The sequence below is a fragment of the Bombus bifarius genome, unplaced genomic scaffold (assembly GCF_011952205.1).
Source record: "Bombus bifarius isolate JDL3187 unplaced genomic scaffold, Bbif_JDL3187 scf7180000007978, whole genome shotgun sequence".
Classification (NCBI taxonomy): domain Eukaryota; kingdom Metazoa; phylum Arthropoda; class Insecta; order Hymenoptera; family Apidae; genus Bombus; species Bombus bifarius.
The window spans coordinates 1,647,905-1,672,150 of NW_022884363.1; the positions used below are offsets into that span (position 1 = coordinate 1,647,905).

At 39.3% G+C, this 24,246-nt stretch overlaps 1 protein-coding gene across 6 annotated transcripts in view; it reads right to left on the reverse strand.

Annotated features, from left to right (window-relative positions):
* Positions 1-24,246, reverse strand: part of LOC117204395 (discoidin domain-containing receptor 2-like) — a 221,228-nt gene that overhangs the window by 102,201 nt on the left and 94,781 nt on the right. For 5 of the 6 annotated variants that reach the window (XM_033441746.1, XM_033441744.1, XM_033441742.1 and 2 more), the window contains exons 4-5: positions 9,437-9,681; positions 2,322-2,424 (exon numbers count right to left, since the gene is read on the reverse strand). In XM_033441746.1, the coding sequence (XP_033297637.1) occupies positions 2,322-2,424; positions 9,437-9,617 (284 nt within the window). In that variant the 5' untranslated portion in view covers positions 9,618-9,681. Of the gene's footprint in view, positions 1-2,321; positions 2,425-4,961; positions 5,245-9,436; positions 9,682-24,246 lie in introns of those variants that run through there. The other variant, XM_033441747.1, reaches the window with a different exon arrangement.

The following is a 24,246-nucleotide window of genomic DNA, read 5'->3' on the forward strand; positions in this document are numbered from 1 at the left end:
AGACGAAACGTGGTGGTGAAAAATTAGCCAGGCCCAGGGGCGTTGTACCCCTTTTGCTAAGAGGAGCAACGCCTCGCCCTAATACAGATTTATTGCCGCCTAAGAGCCCGAGCTGGCCGTCCTAATACAGGTATTATGCTGACGCAGGAACGAGGAATTTACACGAAATTGGAGGTAATTTGTAGGGGTCGAGTTCACCCTACCCAGTTCCTCCCCCTGCGCCCCTACAGCACCCACTCGTTCCCTCGATTCTATCCTCCGTTACATCGAACCGGGCTCGTGCCTGCTCTATGCACCTGCAAACTCGCTGGAAACGACCAAACTACTGCCCTCTCTGCCTGTACACGGATCCTAAACGAGTTCATCGAGTACATAAGTTGCTTTCTGTCTTACTTAGCTCTGTGAGATAGCGCCGAAATCGGGAAGAAAGAAATATTATTGTACAAGAGGACTGCGATTTACTTAATTGGACACTGTTTCATTTTTTCTGCAAATGCACGCCGTATTTTGTGCCACGAAATTTATATTTTTGTTTGAAAATTTATAATTGGTTTAATAATCTGAATTCTAACTTGTATTTATTTTGATAAAATTAGAAATCTTTTAGATATGTGTATATTATAGTTTAAAAAAAGTTTCTGTATCTTTCTGAATGATGTATCTTAGCGTAATTACAATTACTGATGATCCAATTGCAGATAATGTACTACTAAATCGTTCTCAACTTTAACGGCGAACTATTTCAACGCTTGAAAAGAATCATCGACGTTAAAGACTCTATTTCGGTTCCAAATCGAACCGTTAATAAAGCGAATAAAGAGCAAAGAGTAGAGCGAAATCGCGCCTCTCCCAATATTATTTCTAACGTCACGAAACGGAGCATGTCGAGGCGCATTATTAACAGACATGGGTCGGTGATATCCGCGGTGCGTTTCTAGCGACCCTCATAAATTGCCTCGGTTCGTAAATGTGCCGAATCGATTTGGCTGTCAGCCGTCCGACGCTCGCAACGAATCAGGATCGTAATATCGCTGGTAAAAATGTCAGGAAGACGATTCCTCTTTTTGACAAACGATAGACACTCGGCTTCCGAGTGTATCAAGGTTAATCTGACCTCGCGATTTTTCTTCCAACGAAGTTACTCGCGACTTTCATACCGTGAAAAAGGATCGATTCGAACCTATCCTTTTGCTCGAACACTTTCCCTCGTTTTTTTTTTCTTGGCCATTTTTTCCCTTCCTATCGATTAGCGATTAATTCGATATTTACAGTTTATTAGCTACGTTCTTGCATCTCGTTATCTGATACCCGTTCTGGCTCTCGATAACAGGATTTTATAAGCGTGCATTGCAGGCCATGTGCTATTTAACATTTTAATGCCAGCCGAGCTAAGGCACGGGATGCTTCTAGCTGCCCCGGGCAGCCTAGAGATTTTAATCTCGCCGTTGTAATAAGAAATAAAACCGAGCCGCCTAGTGGACTCGCTAAATACCAGCCGGCAGCCGCGTTGTTGAAACGTTCGTGCGCGTCACGCGATCCAGAATGCGAAACAGAAAGAATCTGGACGCAATTAGAGGGCTTAACCTCCGAGCCGCAGACGTCGAATTATCGAGCTTAATCATTCCAACGCTCGAGATTTATATCCACCGCGTCGGAAACGACCCGCTGCGTTTACATACTCGACCGAGTTAAACGCTCACCGCTATCCAACACACGTTATGTGTGTATTGCAGCGTGTTGAGCAAACGTATCTTTACATATTGCGAAAAGAAAAAAATGTTCTATCGTCGAGATAACGTAGTTAGGTTAGTGTATCACGAGAAGAAAAGAACCGTTACCTAATCCTACAACCGAGAAAAAAGAGGGATGAGAGTTGGGCAAAGTTGATTAAACCAACCAGTTGGCCGATGTTCAACGTAAGTACTTACTTCTTTAACTTCTGGCAAACCGATACTCCGTGTCTCTTTAACGGTCGAGAATTAAAAGCCGATTCTGTGATACAATCGTACAACTTTTTTAGGTTCGTATCTTCTACTTCTTAATCTTGTATTATTTTCCTTTTTTTTTTCCTTGCAAATCGTTAAGACAAATGGGAGAGTAACTTTTGGTTAAACCGTTCGATAAAGAAAACCAATGTATTCGTCTGGTTTAATACCTTGTTTTAGTAAGGAATTTGAATTTCAAGCAACAGATCCTTCGTATCGATTAATTGCAATCAAGCAGCACTCGCATGCATTCAACAAAGCTAGAAACTATAGCGCTAAATCAAAATGGCCGACTTAACTGCAGTCGAGCATTTCGCGATATCATTGTTCACTTACCTGGCATGTTTCGGGCCAAGACTGGGATCGTACATAGAACTGGCCGATATATCTTCATCGGGGATTTCGCCATTCTCCATGCCCAGTGCCGCGGTACATTGTCCTGAAAGGATTCGAAACGGCGTTAGTCAGAACTCAATATCTATTCGCGCGCGCTTTGTCAACTATGGGCCGCTTTATATTAAGCAGAGTGGGGTTGGATTGGTCGTGCGCAAAATTAAACGTTAATGAATGAGAAACGGGTGGCAATTTTCAGGTTGAAACTCTGCATAAACTAGACTTGGACGAACAATCACGAGAAAATACGCTTTTCCACGGGTCGAGCGCGCATTTAACGTATTTTGTTATTTAGCTAGCTAATTAAAACTTGACTGATGACAAACAAACTGTTTTCAATCGTCGCATTGATTTTAATAGATCGCCCGTATAATTTGTTTTATACGCTCGAATTTACACCGGGAATTTCGAATTCATTTGGAAAATGCCACGTTACCGCAAAATACATGTACGTACAGTTTGCAGTGGCATGGTTACGGGTCCGTGTGAAAATTCTCCAACGAAATCCACGGGAACAGAAGTCGCAACCGGCGTGTGACTTCGTTGTGCGCACACAAGGAACCCAATCGGCGTTCACGGACAAACTGCGATCGAACTTCCTTCCTCGTTGCCTTCCCCGTAAAAGTTTGCCAGTTGACCACGATAAACGAAAGGAACGAAAATACTAGCGGCGATAAAACAAAACTATAACTTGACACAAATATCTTGCACCATTCTAATTTCATATTTATCGATTGAAGCTATCCTTTCTTTAAAAAGATTCAATCTTTTCTTTGCTCTCTGTTCGAGTAAAAATTACGTGACTTTATCGGGTAAACGTTTGGCGGACAAATGATAGCATGTACGAGAGATCGTACAACTATGCGAAGATAACCAACTGTAATAAATTGTTCAATACATAGTGACGTAGCACGAGACAGCCTATATCGTGCCGGTTCACTTAAGCCACAGTAAACTGCTGTTACGTTGGAAAGTTTCAAAACTGCAGAATGCAGCGGACGTGGGATTGGCTAGCATCCTGAGAGATCCAACACGCTAGCAATGATTTTTGCCAAGCAGCGTTATAACGGACGAAAATTTGCTTTTATTCATTTTATTTAAAAATTTAAAAATTTAAAAATTTGATTTAATTTATTTAAAAATACAATGTTCTATCGTATCGAATAGTGTGATATGTTTGTTTCGTTTTAATTGGTATTTGAATGTTTCGAAGTTTCGAATTTTCGTAAAGATATTGAACTGGAAATAGCCGCGAAGCTTATGATTTTTCAAATAGAGGATATTGCAACGACGATAAAACAAACATAGCCGACTATGTTTAGAAGAAAGTTGTTGCTCAGGAAAATGACTTAACGAACGATGAAGTTGCAAAATGTGGGTCGCTGGAAAGTCGCAATCGCGCAACTTGAGTTGATATTCTACCAACTGCGATTGTCATGCGTACCAGTAATACAGTTAGTTTCTGTTCATGTTGGTGACTCGGTGTTACTACGACGAAACTTCGTCTTGGCTTCTTACTTCTCCAAATTCTACAAACTCGCCTGCATCACCGTTCTGTTTTGTATGTATATATATTGTCTTATACATACAAACAGAATAGACTGGTTTTCCGACTTTGCGCACGAATCACAGTTTCGTGTAAGACGTTGCTGAGCGAACTTGTTTTCCTTAAAACGTAGTACATCGAGCGAGTTCTCGCTTGTTGCGCTAATACGCTTTATCTCTGTACGTCAGAAAACTTTGATTTTACGATTGAAACGATTAATTCGTGTTATGATTAGGATTATGAAAATCGATTTTCAGAGTTCCATCTTGAAAATAAGAGCTATGCTGGTCGATCCTGTAAATTACAATGCATAGAATAACGCGAATCGCGAAAATCATGCTTTTCAATTCTCCTTGGAATTCGAAATTATTTGTCATCTTCCAATGCTAGATAAATTTACGAAAATAAGATTTCTTTTTCGAGAAAGTCGAACGTTGGCTTTGCGAAAAACGGAGTTATAAACATCAGTTCCAATTTGGATATTCCCCTGGTTATTAGTTTAGAATAGAAAAATTCAATTCTGTTAACTATACGATAATTAGATGAAAAAAATTCCAAATTTTTATAATATGACTTACGCATTCTGCGAATCTACCTTCGATATTCAAATATTACCGCGCGCGGGTAAAATTTTGCTTAATATCGATGATTTCGATATCATTTCTTACAAAGTTAACTGCGTATTATGTTCCGCAGAATGATAAAACAAACGGAATAGTAAAATCGAGAACGTTCTATGAATAGATCTCGGTGAACGATTAAATAGTGCCTAAGCAGGAACGCAAGTCGATATGGCGAAGCAGTTAACAGGAGTACGTGACTGATTCACCGAGCTCTGTTTAGGACAATTTCCAGGGAGATTGTTTGCAGTTCCTCACGTTCAACAATCATTTCCAAAACACAATCAGAACGAACTCCTTTCGATAAACGCTCAACATCGACCAGGCACAATAAACCAACAGTTCTCGCTAGCGTACCCTGTTAACTTAAAATCCCACGCCGAACTAATAATTGCTTTTACGTTAATTTGAATTCACCTCTCGTCGGATCCAGTTCTCCCCTTGAAACTATTCACTATCAGCTACATAGACAAATCCATTGACAAATCGACGATCCCGAAATTACGTTTAAATCCAAAACTTTTAACGAAACTTTCGCTCCACCGAAATAATAGCAACGAGTCGTTTCTCACAGGAAAAGGTAGCTACGCCGGTATTGAACGAAAATTAAAACGTTTGGAAGAAAAGATAATGAAAACTACGCGGTAAATTAACTTCATGGGAGTAACGTATACTTCACAGAGGGGAAGTTGCCCGACGAGGCGCATCGACGAGCACACGCGTTGGAAACTCTAAGTACACTGACATAATTGCTCACTGGAATAAAACATTTGCCGTGCGACACGCTCGCCCATTGTTCCCCGGCTTGCCAATATGCATGCCCGTCTACGCCGTGCAAACTGTACTTTGTCAGATAGGCACGGCCTAGTTCTCTTTGCAATTCAATCCTTAGAACTGTCGCCATCCTGGCGTCAGTGTAACTTCGATCGTGCTTTCCAGAATACCGACTGCGCCTCTTTATGCAGCATCCATTACTGGGGCAAACTGCGCCACTAGATGAGCCGTGCTGTAATTATCGAACTCGCGGCAAACAGACCGACTGTGTAGTTCGCGGTTCCACGAACCTCGCGCAGGTGCTCTCTTGGCCAAAAATTGCACGGAACTTGCGGATCTGACAGACTCGTTGCGAGAGCATTCGAACTGGAGAAGGTTTGCAACGATCTGTCAGTGGCATAAACGTACAGAGGAAGATACGGGTATTTGTGTATATATATTCTTGGCGTAGTTTGAAACACGTATGTTCATTGTTCTTACGATCACAATTTCGCGTACCTAATGGTTTGTACAAATGGTTGTTTGGAGAAAGATCTTAATTAATAGGAATATTAGTTGATCTATAGATGTCTGATATTCTAAGCAACTGTCATTTGCAACTGACACGTGTTTCTGTTCGTTTCCGTAAGGCTGAGGAAGGAAAATAGCTCTGTGCTTTGCTACATAACCACCAATTAGACTTGGTTACACGGCTGACGGATTCCTTCTGAAACCTAGTATCCGAGGTTAGGTAAGTAATTACGCAAATAATATTAATTAATTGTAAAAAGAACAGAGACAAAGGGATCGGTTGATGCGATAAAATTATAATAAAACTATTACTAGTGATTAATTTTCTAATATTGAATAGCGTCATTCAAGATTTATTTCAAACCCGATCGTTCTTTATACTTCCTATTTATGAGTAGATTCGTTATATTCTTAGCGGACAATACAATTTATTATCGCAGTACAATTCAGATTATTTTCGTTTGATGGTTAGTCGAACAAAGAGGAATCCTGAACTACGAAGCTCGTAACAGAATCGCAACTGTATCATGCGCATGTATCTCAAGAAAACGTGTCTGCTTCTAGACAATAATACGAGGAGAATAATATCTTGCTTGTCGGTTGATAATCTTCTTTGGCAGAAAATTCAACGGGAAAGGATTGTTTCTATTTCGAACGTACACGGAAGGCCAAGCACCGAAACGTTCGTTCATAATTCACGTTTCGTTTGAATTAAACTGCCAATCCTTAAACGGGCTCATTGTTCATCGTTGTTCAAGCGTATTAATTAAACTAGTTGGCGGAAAAACGAGTGCCCGATTCAATAAAATAAATTCGACGCGACGCATGGAGCGATGAAATACAACCGGTTACCGTTTTCGCGTACCAGAAAAGCGCTAATCAATTTGCAATTTGAAAGATCGTCCCTTGACGCCATTTTTCTTCCCGAGCCGTTTTATAATATGGCCTATTGACTCATGAATACCGAAACCCATCGATCGGCAGCCGGCTCTGCGCGTTGCCTTGATTATATTTGGCGTTAATTAAATCCATCTGAAAAGGGAACCAACTAGTTTTCTCTGCCTTCGATGCAAATAACCTGGCTAATTGAAATACAAAAATTTCAAGAGTGAGGAAAGAAAGGGAGGTCGGATCGATTTTTCTTCGATACGTAAACTGATAGAACAAAAGAGAAGAAAAGGCATAAAGGAGGAGACAATTCACAGGTATTATGAATGATATATAATTACTACGGAAAGTATCTGTACACCGTTGTATTTATCGTAGTATTTACGTATCGCTAGGAGAATTTTCTACTAGGTACAAAAATAAAATGTAGAACCTGATGAAGAAACATTTCATTGGAAAATACCGGTGTGCGCAAATATTGTTTGTAGCCACTGTACTTTCTTCGTTGATGATAATTAATATGTACAAACACATCACGGGTAAGTGATACGCAATAAGAGACATTGGATGCGTATAGCACGAGCGAATGAATCGGCACAATGCCGTATGCCGTATGCCTGCTCGCCTGCGTCTGAGCAGTTATTAGATAGTATTGTTAATTCATCGTGCCGTTGACATTTCATTTGCGGTCGTACAATAGAAACTGAGTGCGTAGTTCCATAGCGGCCGACTTCCTGGCCTCGGAGAAAAATAATGAATATTAATCTTTCTGAATAACGACGGGGTTCATTCTGAACAGTTCTAGACATCGCACGTATGTATACGTAATTTGAGGGTAGAATTGTTTACCTGAAGATTTATTCAGATATCTCCATTTACGTTCTCACGTATTTTACCGTCATTTCTAATTTTCTCGACACAAGCACGTTGCAATTTGATGGTAATGTATCGTAAATGTAAATTAAAAAATCAAAAAAGTTCATCGCGAATGAGACGCCAGAACAGCAAATTCTCATGGAAAACAGAGCGTTTTGCGCGACATTTTCGAGGGATGATAAAAAGTGACGCGACACGACGTTTGAAAAAACGAGCCATACGCGAAAATAAGAAACACGACGATCGCAGTTAACGAATAAACGGTGCGCTAACATCGCATGGTATGGAAAACGTTCCTCGTTCCTCTTTACAAATTCATCTCGCGGACTCCATAACGCGCGGTTACAGCCGCGTATGTACACGTGTAATTTTCCTCCAATTTCCAGGCTGAATGCCGGGAAAATATGCTAAATCAATAAAATTTTCGTGCGGTCCGTGTCGCATCCAAGAATCGCATTCGACTACGTACATATCTCGTTGGCGCGTGCAACACGCCGTAGTAATTGTATATTACCTTGGCCAAAGTGGCACTCGCTTCCGGCTTGCTTCCATCTCGTTGCTGCCAATGCGCATAGTAGAAAAATTTAAATTTTACAGCCCGACTTTCGGGGAAACTGTATCTCTCTCTCTCTCTCTCTCTCTCTCTCTCTCTTATGCTTGTACTCGTTCTATCTCTGTCGTATCGTATCAAGGGAAAAGAAATCCGTGCAGAATCCCTGGAGGCGCTGCATGTCGCGTAGCTTACCCCTCATCCCCACTTTAACCTCGCCGCATAGTGTGTTTTCCCGTGTGTGTATACGCGCGAGAACAAAGGGGGAAAAAAATTCCAGAATAATTTTTCTCCGCTTTAGCATCCGGCGATATTACGCTGGAAGACAACGGGAAAGACAAAACTAAGGTAAATTCATTTTCGTGGAATAGTCGCCGCACAAATGGAACAATATTTTTCCTTCGTTTCACCTTCTCCTCCTTTATCTGGCGAAATGACCCGCGCGAACCATGAGTTAGACGACACCGGGTATACGTTTTCCACGACAGACTACAGCCACGGACGTGGGCTGTTGACCGTGTCCCATTCGTGTGAGAATCTTCTCCTTTCCAGCCAGTCGAAATCGCTTTAACGACGGTCATCGTGGCCACACCTGCTACTGAACTACGGCTCAACCAGTGAATTATAGAAGCTTCTAACCCCCCGTGATATCAAGTATTTTTTACACTCTTATGAACCGGGCATGATTGTATGTGTCTGATGACGTTTATTGGATGAGGATATTTATGTAATCATATTACCGAAAAGAATGAATGAGACGTCTCTCGTATTACGAGGAGCTACTTAGGAATTGATATTCGAATTGACATGGACATTTTCTATTGTTACGGTCATTGCAGAAGAGATAGAATTTATTCATAGAAGAATTTAAAAGTGTTTTTAAATTATCACTTTCTATATTGATTTCTGTTTTATGAAATATGTAACCCATATGTAATCCATTTCTCCCGAGAATGGAACACTTTATAAGTTACATTATTTCATTAAATTATCTTTCGGAACCACAGTTGCAGATTTCAATTCTTTACTGCTACATGCTACTAAATAGAATTATATTAAACGATAAAAATTCATTTCTAGAAAAAAGAAAGTGATACTAATTTTTACGATCAAATAGGAAGCTATTATTCATGTCAAAAATAAAATATTGATCATTTTCAATGCAATATATACTTGACAGATCAAAATTACCATAGTAAAGCAGTATTTGACAGAAATAACATCCTGAATGAACTGCCTTACTAAAAACGAAACATAATTTATATTATAAGAACATGTTGAACTTTTGACCTACCCAAGTCGAAGCAGCGACACCGTGGAAGGGACAGCAGGAGGAAAACGCCGATCAGAAGTCCTCGTAAAGGACCCAGATCCCGCTTGGGTTCGAGAACTGGCATATTGCTGGTGACCTGAGCCATCGGCGAGCCGACAACCTGCTCCTCCTCATCACTAACTGTCGACGATTCTGACCGCATCGGTCATCGAGCACGTTCCTGGCATCGTGATGGCCGAAAGGTGGTGAGTGTTCTCGCCGATAACCTGCGCATAGTATAATCCCTGTTAATCCTCTGCAGACGCCACAGAAACGTCACTAACAAACGTTTCAAACCTGTTGGTAATATAAGTCGACGTATTGACATTAATACGATTTATATCTCTGTGAAAGTCTTCGAATTCAAATTATTGTAGTAGCTGACGTTAAAACCGTATAAAGAGATAAACGATTAGTTAATAAACGGATTAAGATATTCTTTCAAAGACAATGTTTCATATTTGTATCTTACCGATAAAACCGGTGGTTGAATTTATCATAAGGTGATTCGAGCACAATGGAACGACAGTGGAATTCGACTAGGTATCCTCCGATGTTACAGAGGACAATCGAAACTCTTTGAAACAGGTACAATTCGACCTGACATTCGGTCTTCCAGAACTTGATCGTTTCTCTTTGAAATCGGTAGAACTGCGAAGCTCCCGCTTCAATTCACATTGACTATGTGAAGTAGCAAATGCAACCATAATCTCACCGCAACGAAATTTGATTCGACTCTGTTTAACTAAATGAAACTTAAACGTGTTTAAATCTTAAAAAGATTATGTATCGATTCACAGTTCTAAATTCTACGATAATTTCTTGACACAGATCTACCGGCATATCATTGAAACGGGCAGCCACAGTAGAATAGTACCGCATTAGGTCAGACGCGAAAACAATAGATTTGAGTCTCGCTTAACGCTTTTGGATTATAACAGGAATATTTTTCTAATCTTTTAAAATATCTGCCAAATGATTTATCGATGAAGGTATCAAACATATTTCAATCGAACCTTATTGTATCGGATGTGATTCAATCGAATCTTATCGGCATTGAATAAGATCCAATCGAGTCTGTATGGAATGGAATCCAATCATGCTCTATTCGCATTAAATCAGGCCCTACGAGTTGCCATCGTGTCGGATAAGGTTCTATAGGTCCCCTATCTGCACGAATGAGGATCGGACGGGTCGTTGTGTGCCATATAAAGCTCGACCGACTTCTACATCATTGGATTCAATTAAATGTCATGTTGTTAAATAGCATTAATAGCATTCGTTTGCGCTTGGTCAAATCATACGCTTTGTAATTATTGTTAATTGAAAGAGGAAATCGTAGTTAGCTTTACCGTACATTCCAACCAATCAATGATCGATTTATCTAATAATAAATGAACAAATAAAGTTGATATTTACATAGAAATGTTTTTCTTTTTGAGAATTTATTTCACGTTATTTGGATTTAAAGTCAATTTCACATAATATATTTTTATCGTAACTTTGAGAAAAATGATTCCACAGTCGTATTCGCTAAAAAAACGTGGAATATTATTCACGCTTCGAGATTGCTTTTATTTCAAGGATATTGAACTTTTCACCCCGATGTAGGTCAGAGCCAGCTTTAAAATCGTGTACAAGAAATCTTACAAAGTATACGTAGACACAGAATCACGCGTGTCCCGCATGAATAATTCATTAATGTAACTTCGTCGGCTATAAAATTTTAATTGCGCCTTCGTTATTAATGAACACGATCGTTCCTGGAGAAAACGTTAAGAGACCGTGTAATGGCAATTGCTTTACACGAACGCGCAGCTTACACAACTCACGCGTGTAGACGATGATGGACGACAACCGGCGTTGCAAATGCGCTTCGCGTTGCTACATTAACGTCTGACATATCTCGCGGACATCCTAACGTCGGTTTGCTTGTACGGCGTCCAAACAAAAATTTCGCATCACGAATGTACACATTTACATTCATTTGATTTATCAGATATGAAAGGATGTATACATCCCAGTTTATTTGATTTATCAAATATACAAACGAATTTAATCCGTATACATACTAACATTCTTTCATACTTTAGAAATGTTGGATTACATTATAGATAGACCTGACACGTAGAATATGAAAGGCGAGAAATATTATATTTGAATAATAATATAATGTGATTTAGATACATTGTATGCTCGGAAAAACACTGGTATACGTATTTCCTACGACTATTTATTCTCACATTCGCACATTCTCTCTTTCTTTGTATTTCCCTATGTGATTCATTCGACGTGAGCATTCCTAAGAGATCTATGATCTCAAGCATTCAGTTATAACACTATTTTTTCACACCTTTAGCCTTCGAGGCTGAATGCTCTTGATTAACGCGGCTATCGCTTTGATCTACTCTTGAATCCGTCGAAAAAAGCACGTAGAAATTATCCCGCAATACGAGTTAATATACGAATTTTGTTAAAATTTCAGGAAAGTTTGTCTATTCAAAAAGAAAAATTATTTGTTCGATGGGAAAGTCTGTATGTGTTACGTTCTTTCAAGAATGTATGCGCGAGATTTTTCAAAGGACTGCTTTATGATTCAGGTATGTTTAAAAAATTAGAGAATTTTGTGTGAGTCGTGCGAAAGATGAAAAAAGACAGAAATGTCACCCTTATTTTATTATCGATAAATGTAGGTTTATACGTTTGATTTTATATTTAATGAATGACAACGTAATTGCGATCGAATCATTCCTGTAATACAATGTTCCATTATAAAATATTAATCGAAAGATCAAAACGAAGGACTCTGTCATTTACCGAATTCAATTGCCGTCAGCATCCGTTAGGCGTACACTTCTGTCGTTTAACTTCGTCTACGACCTTTTCCCCTATGCTATAGATTTGTGCACCAAGCGTCCCTGGGATTCGTTTGAAACTCCTAGTTATTCCGACCGCGTCGTCCTATGTAGGAAGTTCCCGGACCGTGTACAACTATGTACGTATGTAGTCCGAGTGGGTAGAACGGTTGTACGAGCGAAGGGAAGGCCGCGCTCTAAACAATCCGGCTATAGTCTGGAAGGGCTAGAAATAATTAGTAGTGGTACAACTTTAATCTGGCAACATTATAGTGGTATTAAAACGGCATGTGATGTATTAAGCCTGTATTTACGCAACACGGATTTGCCTCGCGTTAATTGAATGCGCCTTAACTTTTGGATATTCACGATGTAAGTAGAAACTGTGCGTCAGTGACAGACACGTGAGCAAAGCCTTCAATGAAACTAGAAAATAATAATATCAGAACTAGTAATTAAATTTTAGTTATTGTAGTTACATTTCTAGGAGTTAAATTACCGCATTGGTTTAATCAGTAGTGTTGTAAATATGTCAGATTATTTCATAAGTGGTGCATTTTTTGAGGATTCAATTCAAAACGATAAACAATGAAACGTGACAATGAAAAATGAATACAAAATAGAGAAATAACAAATAATTGAGGAAAGTAAGGGAAATATATCGCTGATTGATATTAGAACTCTTGGAAACAGAAGTATGAAACTTGTTCTAAAAAAATGAATATAGAATGAGTAAAGGTAAGAAAAATAATTCAATAGATTATTAAAATTACAAGGTATGCAGCACGTTGTAGATTTATAAAACTAGAAAAAATCATAATTATCGATTTGGTTTACTCTGCTAGTTCTAGACATAATTTCTAGACATAATTATTAAAAGATAGCTATTTGATTTAATTTACGTATCAAAAAGAAATTCCACGTGGAACACATAAATTAGTACAATAATAATTTTATTTCAATCATCCGAAGCAACTCGGAAAAGAAATAAGACCAAATTTCTGCTTTTACCGTTTATACGATACAGGCGAAATGGGAAAAGTCGGCGCAATTTATCTGATATAAATATATGATGGCAAAGTTCAATATCACACGAGCGGGGAAGAACACGTCTTTGTTTTCCGTGTAACATTTCAAGGATGCGAGGCCAACCCCGTATACTATCTGATATATAGCTATAGAATACGAAGAGGCTCGTAAAGCCGTCAGAAACAAGTGTTACGTCCTGTATTGAGGTTGTAAGATATGGTGGTATGCATGTACCCGAAACCTATAATGGAACTTCGAGATCGGACGCTTTGAATAGCCGATCACGTGGCCACGCGTTTAGAATTAGGTTGTACGTTCTCCCCATTTCCGACGAAAGTGATTTGTTGTCGGTAGGTTGAGATCAGGCAAAACCAACGGAAAATATAGAGCGACGAAACTCGTTCGATTAAAGCACGAAAAAAAAAAATAAAAGGCAAAAAATATTATCGAGAGATCATTCAGTTGATATTCTTCGCTTCCCTTTACTCTCACTCTAATTGTTCGCAACTATCGATCGTTAGCCAATAACGAGCGTGGAAAAGATCGAATTACACGCAACCGTAAACCGTGCGTTGTTAGAGTGACACAACATTGCGATAGTTCGTTGAACTGTGACACCGTTGTTGTTAAACGACACCGCGAAAAACTGCTCGTTTTTTTTGAAAAATTTCCTCTTTGCGAGCTGAAATGATCTCTCGATTGCATTTTGCAAATCCCTTTATACACAACGGTGGAATATTTAGATGCCAAGGTCGTCAATTTTTTAATTCGATAGCCAAGGAATTTCCGAGCTGAGTTAACAAGGTTTGCTCTCCTTATTTTACTTGAATTTTTCGACGTTTGAAGTCTGAGTTCGCGATCTATAATGAATTCTCTTGACTTTGGCTTATAGACGTTTGTGTATATTTCACTTCTCATAACGTTTTAGTTGGATTCTGGAAGGCGATCCAACGACGATTTGAAAACCAGGATAAATTCGCTTTTCTCATTCTTTATTTTCCACGATTGTGTATTTGAATTTTAAAGACGTTGGGATCCGACGTTGCAACCTGTAACAATGTCCTGTCTTGAGCTCTCAGCTTTTCATTTTCCTTTTCCTTTAACAGTAACTCATTTAAATTCTAAAATCCTTTAACCAGAAAGTTCTCTCTTTCTCTCTCTCTTTCTCTCTCTCTCTCTGTCTGGTGTGCGTTACGAGTTTCTATTTTGAGTAAATCATGTAAATTAATTCTAAGAACGATTAAATGATTCAAAGGCAGGTAATTTATCACAGACCAAAAACGCAGTGTATTAAATTACAAGTTGGTATAAGTTTTCTGTTAATGCGCTATCGCAATAAATTTTAAATAAACAACGTCGCATTGAATACCCTATTACTCACCTACGCTTTGTACCATTGTATCGTGCGATAAATGGAGAAATACCAACTATGGGAAAAAGCTAAGGAAAGGTGAAACGCTGATGTAAAATAAAACTGGGTCAACATCGTTATCTGGCGAAGAATCGAATTCATTAGACGCCCTATCTAATAAACGTTAAAAATAAACGTCGTTTCCGGTCACTCCGGTACACTCAAATTTCTATTGAATTATACTCCGGGAAGTCTGAATTGCCTTTAGAATAACATAACCGAATCTACTTCCTGGTACAACATGGCGTAGCTCTATGAGAATCGTCGGATTGTGAACAATTTCTCGAGCAATTCACCTAACAAGTACTCTTTGCGAGCAACCATTTGTGAATATCAAAAAACTTCCTTCCCCGACCTCTGGAACGCTAGGTTTTACCTACAAGTAAGGAACCTGTTTAATTTTAATTTAATTCCGCACACAAGACTCGTCGTCTAACCGGACGGATCTCCGACGCATTCGCAAAAAGCCGTTTTCAATGTTTCAGCGGATCGTTAGGCACTTAAATTGCCCATTTAAACGGAAGAAGGGCATTTTCAAAGAAAGAAATTCAGTCGCGCGAACTTCCACCATATTCCACGCTTTGATATCCTACTTCTAATATCCTTAACGTTTCGAATAACATCGAATCGCATTCGTGGTACGAATTTTCTTTCCATCTCGACAAAGATACGTTATACCAGTAAGAAAACTTAGTTTCAATTATAACTTGAACTTCGATTCTTCAATAAAAATAATTAAGTGCAAAGGTAAATCGTGTACCAGGCTTGATAAAAGTATAGATCGTGACTCTGGTTTGATAGAATTTCATTTAAGAATTTATACCATGAAGATGATCTTAAACGTGAAAATTAATTAATAAAGTCTTTGTGGGTCGTATTTTATTCACTTATCTATACACTCTAATACCAAAAATATAGAATCATCTGTATAAATCATGAAATATACTTTCTTCGTGCCACATATAATATTTCGATGTGTCGCACTCGACACGGTATTACAGCAGTGAATGCCACTGATTTAAATATAAGATAAATTACGAAAAAATCGTAAAGCGGACTCTCAGTTCCGAAATCGTCGATCAAATTCTAATCTGTCCATCGATTCATTCGATCTAGCTGTTATAAACTCGGATCGAAAACAAGGTACGCAAACACGATAAAGAAAAGAAAGGGGACAGAAACGATATCGGTGAATAGGTTCCACAGAGTGGACCCAAACTAGAGTGATGCCTGTTGTAGCTTTTGTGTCGGTTCGATAGCCCGTGCAAGGCAAACAAGCCTACGGGACACGAAACAGGCTCTACGATGCGGAAGCGAGCCCGGCTTCCGTCCAATGGACTTTCCTTCTTCCGTTCACGGCATGTCGAGCACCGTCATTACGTCGTATGCAGACGAGCCGACGTTCCTAGCCCTACCGCGGGATGAAGCCAGACAAGACAGAAGAGAAACAGACTAAGGATACGCGAGGGGGTCGAGCCGAACGAAAGGATTTTCGGATGCAAATTTTATTCCGTTTCCTTCTTCGCGATCCCACTCCTCTTTCCCCCAACTGCTCATTCCTTTCCATTCGTCCAACCAGTCAGCCTTTCTCCCTGGCCTTTTTTTTGTCTTCCTTTCCAACTTGCCAGTTTCTTTAACCGATCTTCTATCCGACGATCCCGCGGGATCCTTTACGCGTCGTCAACCAACTAGACAGAATTATCGCAGACGGTTTTTCGCGAACCACCGCGACGCCGGTTTACCAACTTCCGACCGAGTTTTGCGAATCGTGCAACGGTCCCGTCCCGGGAACCATGTTTCCTCGTGGAAAGGGAAAAACACGATACAAGCGACAGAGTTAATGAATTCTGACAGGTTGCCAGCTACCGTTCGACCTCCTGGGACAACCAAGCCCCGCCGACACCTTCGTTCAAGAAAGATTTTCAGCTAGCCGTCGCGACCTGTCGAGAGAATGCTCCAACAAAATAACGCAGTCTGGCCGAGACAATCGGCGAATGCGGCAAAGTAGGTGCAATTGGAAACAAGATCGTCACGTAAGGTATTTAGTATTTCATTTTCGTTTCTTTTTTCGTCAAACGTCACGATGATGGGACAGAGAAATTTTGGAGGAAATTGATCAATTCGATGAGATGGTTTTGCGTTGCACATTTTGCCTCTACGAAAATATTTCAATACAGTTCAGAATTTTTAAATTTCACGAAAGGACTGTATATACTTGCTATGTTATCGAAGGAAACAGTATTTCAATTAGAATACGTCTCTTATTTATAACGCTTATTTATTCGCTGTGAATAGTTGTTTATCAGAAACAGTGGAATAATTTTCGTTCTCCAAGGATAACTTTCTAACCCTGTAAGCCTAATACATTTAATAAAATTCAAGGTTGATATACCTATTAAAGTTCCGGACAACACTGGAGAAGAGATGGTAAAAACGTAAAACTCGTTATTTTTTTTTTACGTCGGCTAATGTATCACGGATTACTTGAGGGGGAGGAAAAGGTGGAAAGAGAAGAACGGTGAGTAAGCCTCCCTGGAGGCTGGAAGAAAACGTGTTACAGGGAGAAAAGTGCAGGAAACTATAAAGTCTTCTAAGTCGATCGTCGTTAAGCAAGGATTTACCGATTCTTCGAACAGGATAACATCTATGTAGGTAGTTCCCGAGCATTGTTAGATACACCTTAGGTCCAACCGTTTCTTTTTTCGTGAACGGATCCAGCTTGCCTTCGAGAGATCAATCGATAACGCGTGCCTCGTCTCGATTACGCCGTATTCGAGCTTCAGGATTCCGTTTGAATTGCGACTCGATCGTTTCTCCTTTAACCTTCTTCTGCCGTGCTCACCTCGCTACCTTCGAATAATCGCGTCTCTTTCCTTCGAACGGCCGGAGAATTCGAGAAAACACGGTTATTCGATCGGGAGAACACCGTGACACTTTGTCGCCCGGTAAAGATCTCTGTCGGATCTGGAACTTGACGTCCGCGCACTGCTCACGTGAAATTTTCATGAGACAAGAACGTTCGCGTTTCGTCGGTCTGAGATTCGTTTAAGGCGATTACGCGCTTCACCGTGGCCAAGAAGTAAGAAAATCTTTTACTCGATGGGTAAATAGCAATAGATGTTTCTGACAGAGAAGAAAATGATCTGACGATTCTTATTTCTTTTTCTCTTACAAAAATGTAGTTTACGTACTTGGTTGTTTATCTGATTGATGTTTATTCAGATTGTTAGAAAACGATTGAAATGGAAACGTATTTGCAGTCTATGGGAAGCTTAACGATGTTGTTCAGAATTATTCTACATCGTGTTTCTATAAAAATTTGCAGTTCAAAGTTTCTATAAAAAGCTCGAACATAGAGAATTAATCGGTGTTACGCGTCAATTCTGTACATAAGTACATATAATATAGAAGTAAATATTTTACCCGAGACTTTCATTCGATAGAAAGCTCCATGGTTTCTAAATTATAAATTATCTACAATGTAAAATATCGTTAAATTTGGTCTTTTTTTTGAAAGAAAGTTATTCAATATAAAAAGCACAAGTTGGTAATATTAAAATGCGATCGATCTTTACTGTTGATTCTCTCTCTCTCTCTCTCTCTCGCTCTCGCTCTCGCTCTCTCTCATGTATTTTGATCGTTGCATATTCGACAGGAACGCTGTCGCTGCGGCGTTCTTCCATTTTCGATTTATTTCAGCTTACCGAATCGAAGAACCGATAAAGCAACATGCATTCAACGGAAAATATACGGAACGTTGACCAAAGTGCAACGTTTATCGTCTGCTCAGGAAAAATAGTAAAGTTTCCGACGGTCCTTTCGATTTCAATACAGAGTACCGCGTGGCTCGTCTTGGCCCTCGAAAAATCGAAATCGATTTCACGGAACGGCGCAAAAATTCTACACCATTTCAACTGTACGTATAATGGACAAGGAGTTGACGTTGAAGAGCCTTCGATAGCGAGTAGAATTTTTCTAAAATCGAGCGATTCCCTTAGCATAGAACGCCAACGAACACAAACGTCGAATCGTAGAATCTCGACGAGGTCTGACTAATGCCCAACCTGCTCCACTGAAATTCTGATAAAACCTGTTTGTCGATATCTTTCCAAGAAATCTGCGATTCCTTCTCAATCTTTCGACAAGTTTTAATTTCCTCCATTGTCGTTCGTGTTTTAATTAAAAGGATCAAAGATCGAATCTTAAGTGTAAGTGATTGCAAACGACAAAACGAGCTCTTTTCCCTCGTTTTCGCATCAAGTGATAGAAAGACGGGGGACGATGCACGAATGATGACGATACTTTACCGGCTCGTTATTCCTTCTCCGAGTGCAGCGCTGTTATTAAAGCGACTTAATTTATATTTTTCATTAGTCGGGAAAGCAGATATCTGTGTTAAAGCTTTACTTAATTAAATTGCTATACAAACGACACCGTCGTGGATGGGTGTCTCGCATTGAAATGACCCGAGTAGAAGGGTAAAGAACGAAGTGGGGCGAGAGAAATAGAGGTCGGCGTTAATATTCACGGGGAAACGACGTTTTGAAGGCGGAAACGCCGGGTAACATTCTAAAGGAAAAGGGATCGAATTAACGAGCGGAGTTTCGACGTAGCGGAACTGCCACCGACAAAGTGAAATTTTAATTATATTTCGAAAAATAGGACGTCGTGGAAAGAATTTCTGGAAGTCGAATTCGAATTCGAATTCGAATTCTGCACGTGATGCGACGATCGTGCCAGACATTTCGGAATCTCGATTCGCGCCGGAAGACGAGTATCAGTAGAACTCGAACATTTCGAGGACTTTTAAACGCGTTAATGACCAGCATTCACTCTGTACGGCTGGACACGTTGGATTTCCGCCAATCAGCGCAGCAATTAGCGGAATTCACAGAACGTGCTTACTCGGCAATCGGGTAAAACTATCGGACGGCTAAACGGCAGATTTTCGGTCTTAATAAATGTACTGGTCAAAATAAAAGCGATCGCTCGACGAGAAATATTTCGAACTCTCATGAAATTTCCGCCTACGTATTAAATAACGAGAAATAACGTGGAGTTCGTTTTTAAAATCCCCGATCGAATTCATGCAGAGCAAACGATCGCCGAATTGGGACTACTCGAAAATTTCAATACTTTTTTATCTTTTTAGCAAAATTAGCGTTTTTTTTATAGTGACAGAGGTTGTTAGGAATCAAAGCGTTATTCACATGCATGTTAAGAATTTGAATGCACCTGTACACCCGAATGTACAAACGAACACCGGAATATTTTTCCATGAAACACACTCTGGCATAATACATAGTCTATATAGATTAAATAATTATAACGTATACATAATCTTCCAGATTTACTTTCAGTACTAATTGGAACAGGCGAGAACAATCTACCACTTACCATCGTAATTGAAAAATTGAAATTTCCGCACGTGTTTCTAATTTTTTGACGATACCAAAAAATCTTAAATTCCTTGATATATTCAGTCCGCGAAAATGGCACGTAAACGCAAAGAGAAAAACGCTATTCATATTTAAAAATGCTTATCAAAACGAAACGCTCCACCACTTCAAACAGCGAATCAAAGAGAAATACGATCGAAACGTATCCTCACACTGAGTCGATCGAATAAAGAGCTGACGCGTTTACAACGAGCCGAGCGCACCGAAACGAATTCAATAACTAAATATAATCTCCATAAATCCTGGAATCCGTCGAATCCACGATTTCTCGTAAATTTTCCACAGCATTTTGGAGAGGAGGGTGGAATGTCGGTTGTATGAAAATCAGGCGACGGTATTTATCATAGCTGCGCGGGGTGATGGCGTATCGCATAAAACGGACGCGTCCCGCCGAAAGAACGAATCACGCGAACTCGATACACCGGAGGCGAAAAGCGGTCGCGACCGACCGATTAATTTCCGTTCGACTAACGCAATAATCGACGCCGGCCAGGTTTCCGCGATCGACGCCCGATGTCCTGTATGATATACAGGTATGTCGTGGCAATGTTAAGCCCAACGCGACTCTCATCGTGCTACTACGACGTCCGTATGGACCTGTGTAAGCACACGATCAAATACGACATTCGACCAATGCGACCAACACGTGTTCGAATCGTGTCAATGACTGACTGCAGGGCGATGCTCGCTTTTGACCTGTATTCGAATTTTCAAGAGACTTTCTTTTATGTAACTGCGATACTTTGGCGTGATTTTTTGCTTTAAGTTAATGAAAACAAACGGTTTATGATAAACGAGCCGGACCAAGCACTTGTTTTAATAGACGAATAAATATTAATATTAATTAACCTTTGGACCGTAAACGTTTTTACGGTGTTCATAAAGTGTAAAAACGTGGGTCTTTCATGTCCGATGCATTTTTCACTAGTTGGTACTTACAAACTAACTAACAAACGTTCTAAATTAAAATTACCGTAAAACTTTTGCCAAATAACTTTTTTTACTCAGGGGAAGAGAAAGATTTTTTATCTACCACCTTGCGATGAACTCAACCTGATCAAGATAGAACACGGGATACCCACGTTTACAATTTAAGTGTTAAGAGTATTAGAGTAAGTATAAGATATAATTCATTTCATTTATTTTATTTTCATCTCATTCGTTTCATTTTATTTCAATGTCCTCTTGATTAACACATCCAATACGAGAGACGAATGAACATACGCGCCATTGGGATTTCTTCTTTTCTTACGGATAACGCGTGGACGAATGAACATATGTTACAGAAAAATCGATTTTCGCCATCAGGAACCCCTTTGATTTTGTGCGACGCATTGCATGTGTTAATTTAAAATCAGTAAAGGTATTTCGTTGATAACTTGTTAATTAAAAATAGATTGAAATAATACTGGTAGTATTGATAATATAAGATTTGCACGTATATATGTATTTATATTTTACACGAGTTACACGAATTTACAATTGTACTTGCGTACCATACAGATATGGAGGAAAACTGTGGGTGTATTTTCTCAAAATAAAAACGTTTTATTTTATCTGTCAGCTGAAACTGACATTTGAGTTTTCGACACGATGCTCTCTTACGCAACTTCAACAGATTAGATCATCGACTATTTGTTTAAAAGCAAACGATTTTATTTTAGATGAAGTAACTGAACCACAGTTCTAACAAACAAATAATTACCTTAAAACTAAAAATACAAGACGCACGCGCTATATCTTTCGCAAATTTTTAACTTTTGAATGTAACTATTTAAAATCATCTTTGAGTATGGAGAAATTTAAATAAATTCTGACTTACATATTCTCAATAGTATTGCATATTATTGGGTGCCATTTAGCTTGATATTCACGCAACGTAGTGATATAGGTACAGGCAATGCAATTTCTACATCCTATCTCTGTCACAAATTAATGTTACACGATCGAATTTGTGTTTTGGATGAGAAGGGAGTAATTCCGATTATCGGATGATGGTTGGATTATTAAATCACGAATCGCAGTACGGTTGGCGTACCCTTAGTTAGATTTATAACCTCTGGTTTACACGCTTGTTAGATTTCAACTCATTCCTGCCATTGCATTTCTACGACTTTTACAGTAATTTCGAAGATTTAACGTTTAACATTGGCTAATGGCCAGGGTGACATTAGGATGTGACTTTGCGATCGATTTTGGCGTTATGTGAGCTTTAGGATCAGTGGACAATGGCTGGTATTCGAGTAGGGGGTAAAGTAGACTTGATATTTTGGGAGGTGATTTATGACCTTATCTAGGTCGCCGCACGCTCAAGGAACCCTTATTAGCGTTGGAGACTTGACACATACTTTGAAAGCCAACAGCCAATGAAACTTTCTCCAAGTTCCGACAGTGTAATTTAATAACGTATAAAATGTTGAATTTAACTGTTTATCAATGAACAATTCTCTTTCGCAATGATGAAAGCGAGCTAGTAAACAGAAAATACACAATGTGTAATAATGCTAAACTACAAATTATCAAATATTTAACATTACAGTGACTTTATATTAATTGCAAGAAAAATAACCGCATCAAATGGTATGACTAAACACGATGCACATTGTTCGATCGACACGCATTGACTGACCTTTCCTTCTCCTATCGCATCAACTTCGTTGTATGAAAAAACATCTATATGTCTCACAGGCACCTTGACATCCTTCTTTAACAATGTGTCGGTGTATAGTCCAACAAAAAATAAAATTCAAAGGCATCGTACAATGCACCGTGCTTTTCTACGTAGCTTCTATTGTGTTAAACGTTGCTGATAATTTGAATTTTGATAGTTCGTTGTAAAACGAGAGGGATGAGTAAATACAAGACGTTATCTGATATGGAAGTTGATACTGTTTCTGAATGGGTAACGTCGGCTTGCAATTTGCTAAGCACGGTTGCTGTTATTCGATGTAGTACAAAATTCAATAGTCCGATTTAACATGGTAGAAACGAGGTTTGAATTTTATCTAGGATCATGACGAAATTCACTTACGTTGTACTATTTGTTTGGTCAACCGGTTAACAGTGTTTCGCTGTTTTACATGTTAGACCTTCGACCAGAAAATAAATAATTCTTTTAAAACAATTCACCGATTGATTGAAAAATCACGAATCATAATAATTACGTTCGAATATCTTCCATATATAACATACTTGCTGTAATTAACTTCCACTCCATTTAAACCTTTGTGCGTCCTTCCCACAACAAATCGAAGCCCTCTCTGTATTCCGATCCAGCCATCAAAATCTGCTGACCTGCATTGTGTGCGCACGTGCGCAAACTCACCAGTATGTAAAGCAACACGCAAATACGCCAGCATGTAATACAAGATGCGTCTACACACACACTCCAGCCTCTATACTTGCGCATACAAAATGCGTATATCGCGCGTGCGCGACAATACACGACAGAACTCGTTGTGCGATATTTTGCAATAAACAATAAGTGCGGTTTCACGAGCTGTTTAAAAGGTAAGGCAGAAAATGTTTCAATGTCCTCCAGCGGACCTGATATTATTCAATGTATCGCTATTGTCGGTGAGAAACAGTGACGTTGGTGCAGATGAATCGCGCGCGGAACTCGAAAACTCGTTGTGGAGGACTCAACGGCGGAGAATTTCATTGGTTTCGAAACGCAAACGTTTCCATTGCTAGACTCGAGTCTAGCTTCTGAAAAAAGAAAAGCAAGTGCTTCGAAGGAACAATGGACAGACTTAACTTTTTTCCAGTCCAGAGCGAACCTTTGTTCTGCGCAAGATAGAATAATGTTTCACGCGTCAGTAACCAACGGTCGCTAAACTATTCGCGGTGGAACTTTTAAATGTGGTCGTTCCCCGACTTGTTCACGATTTTACGTCCAACGAGTAATTTTGGTTTACGACCAGAAAATCTTTAGACGAGATAGTTTCTGGAAAAAAGAAAGGTAAGTATAACAACGATGTTGTCTTCCCTAGGTAAAAATCATTTTATCAAAGGTTTCCCATCGTGTTAAATCGATGT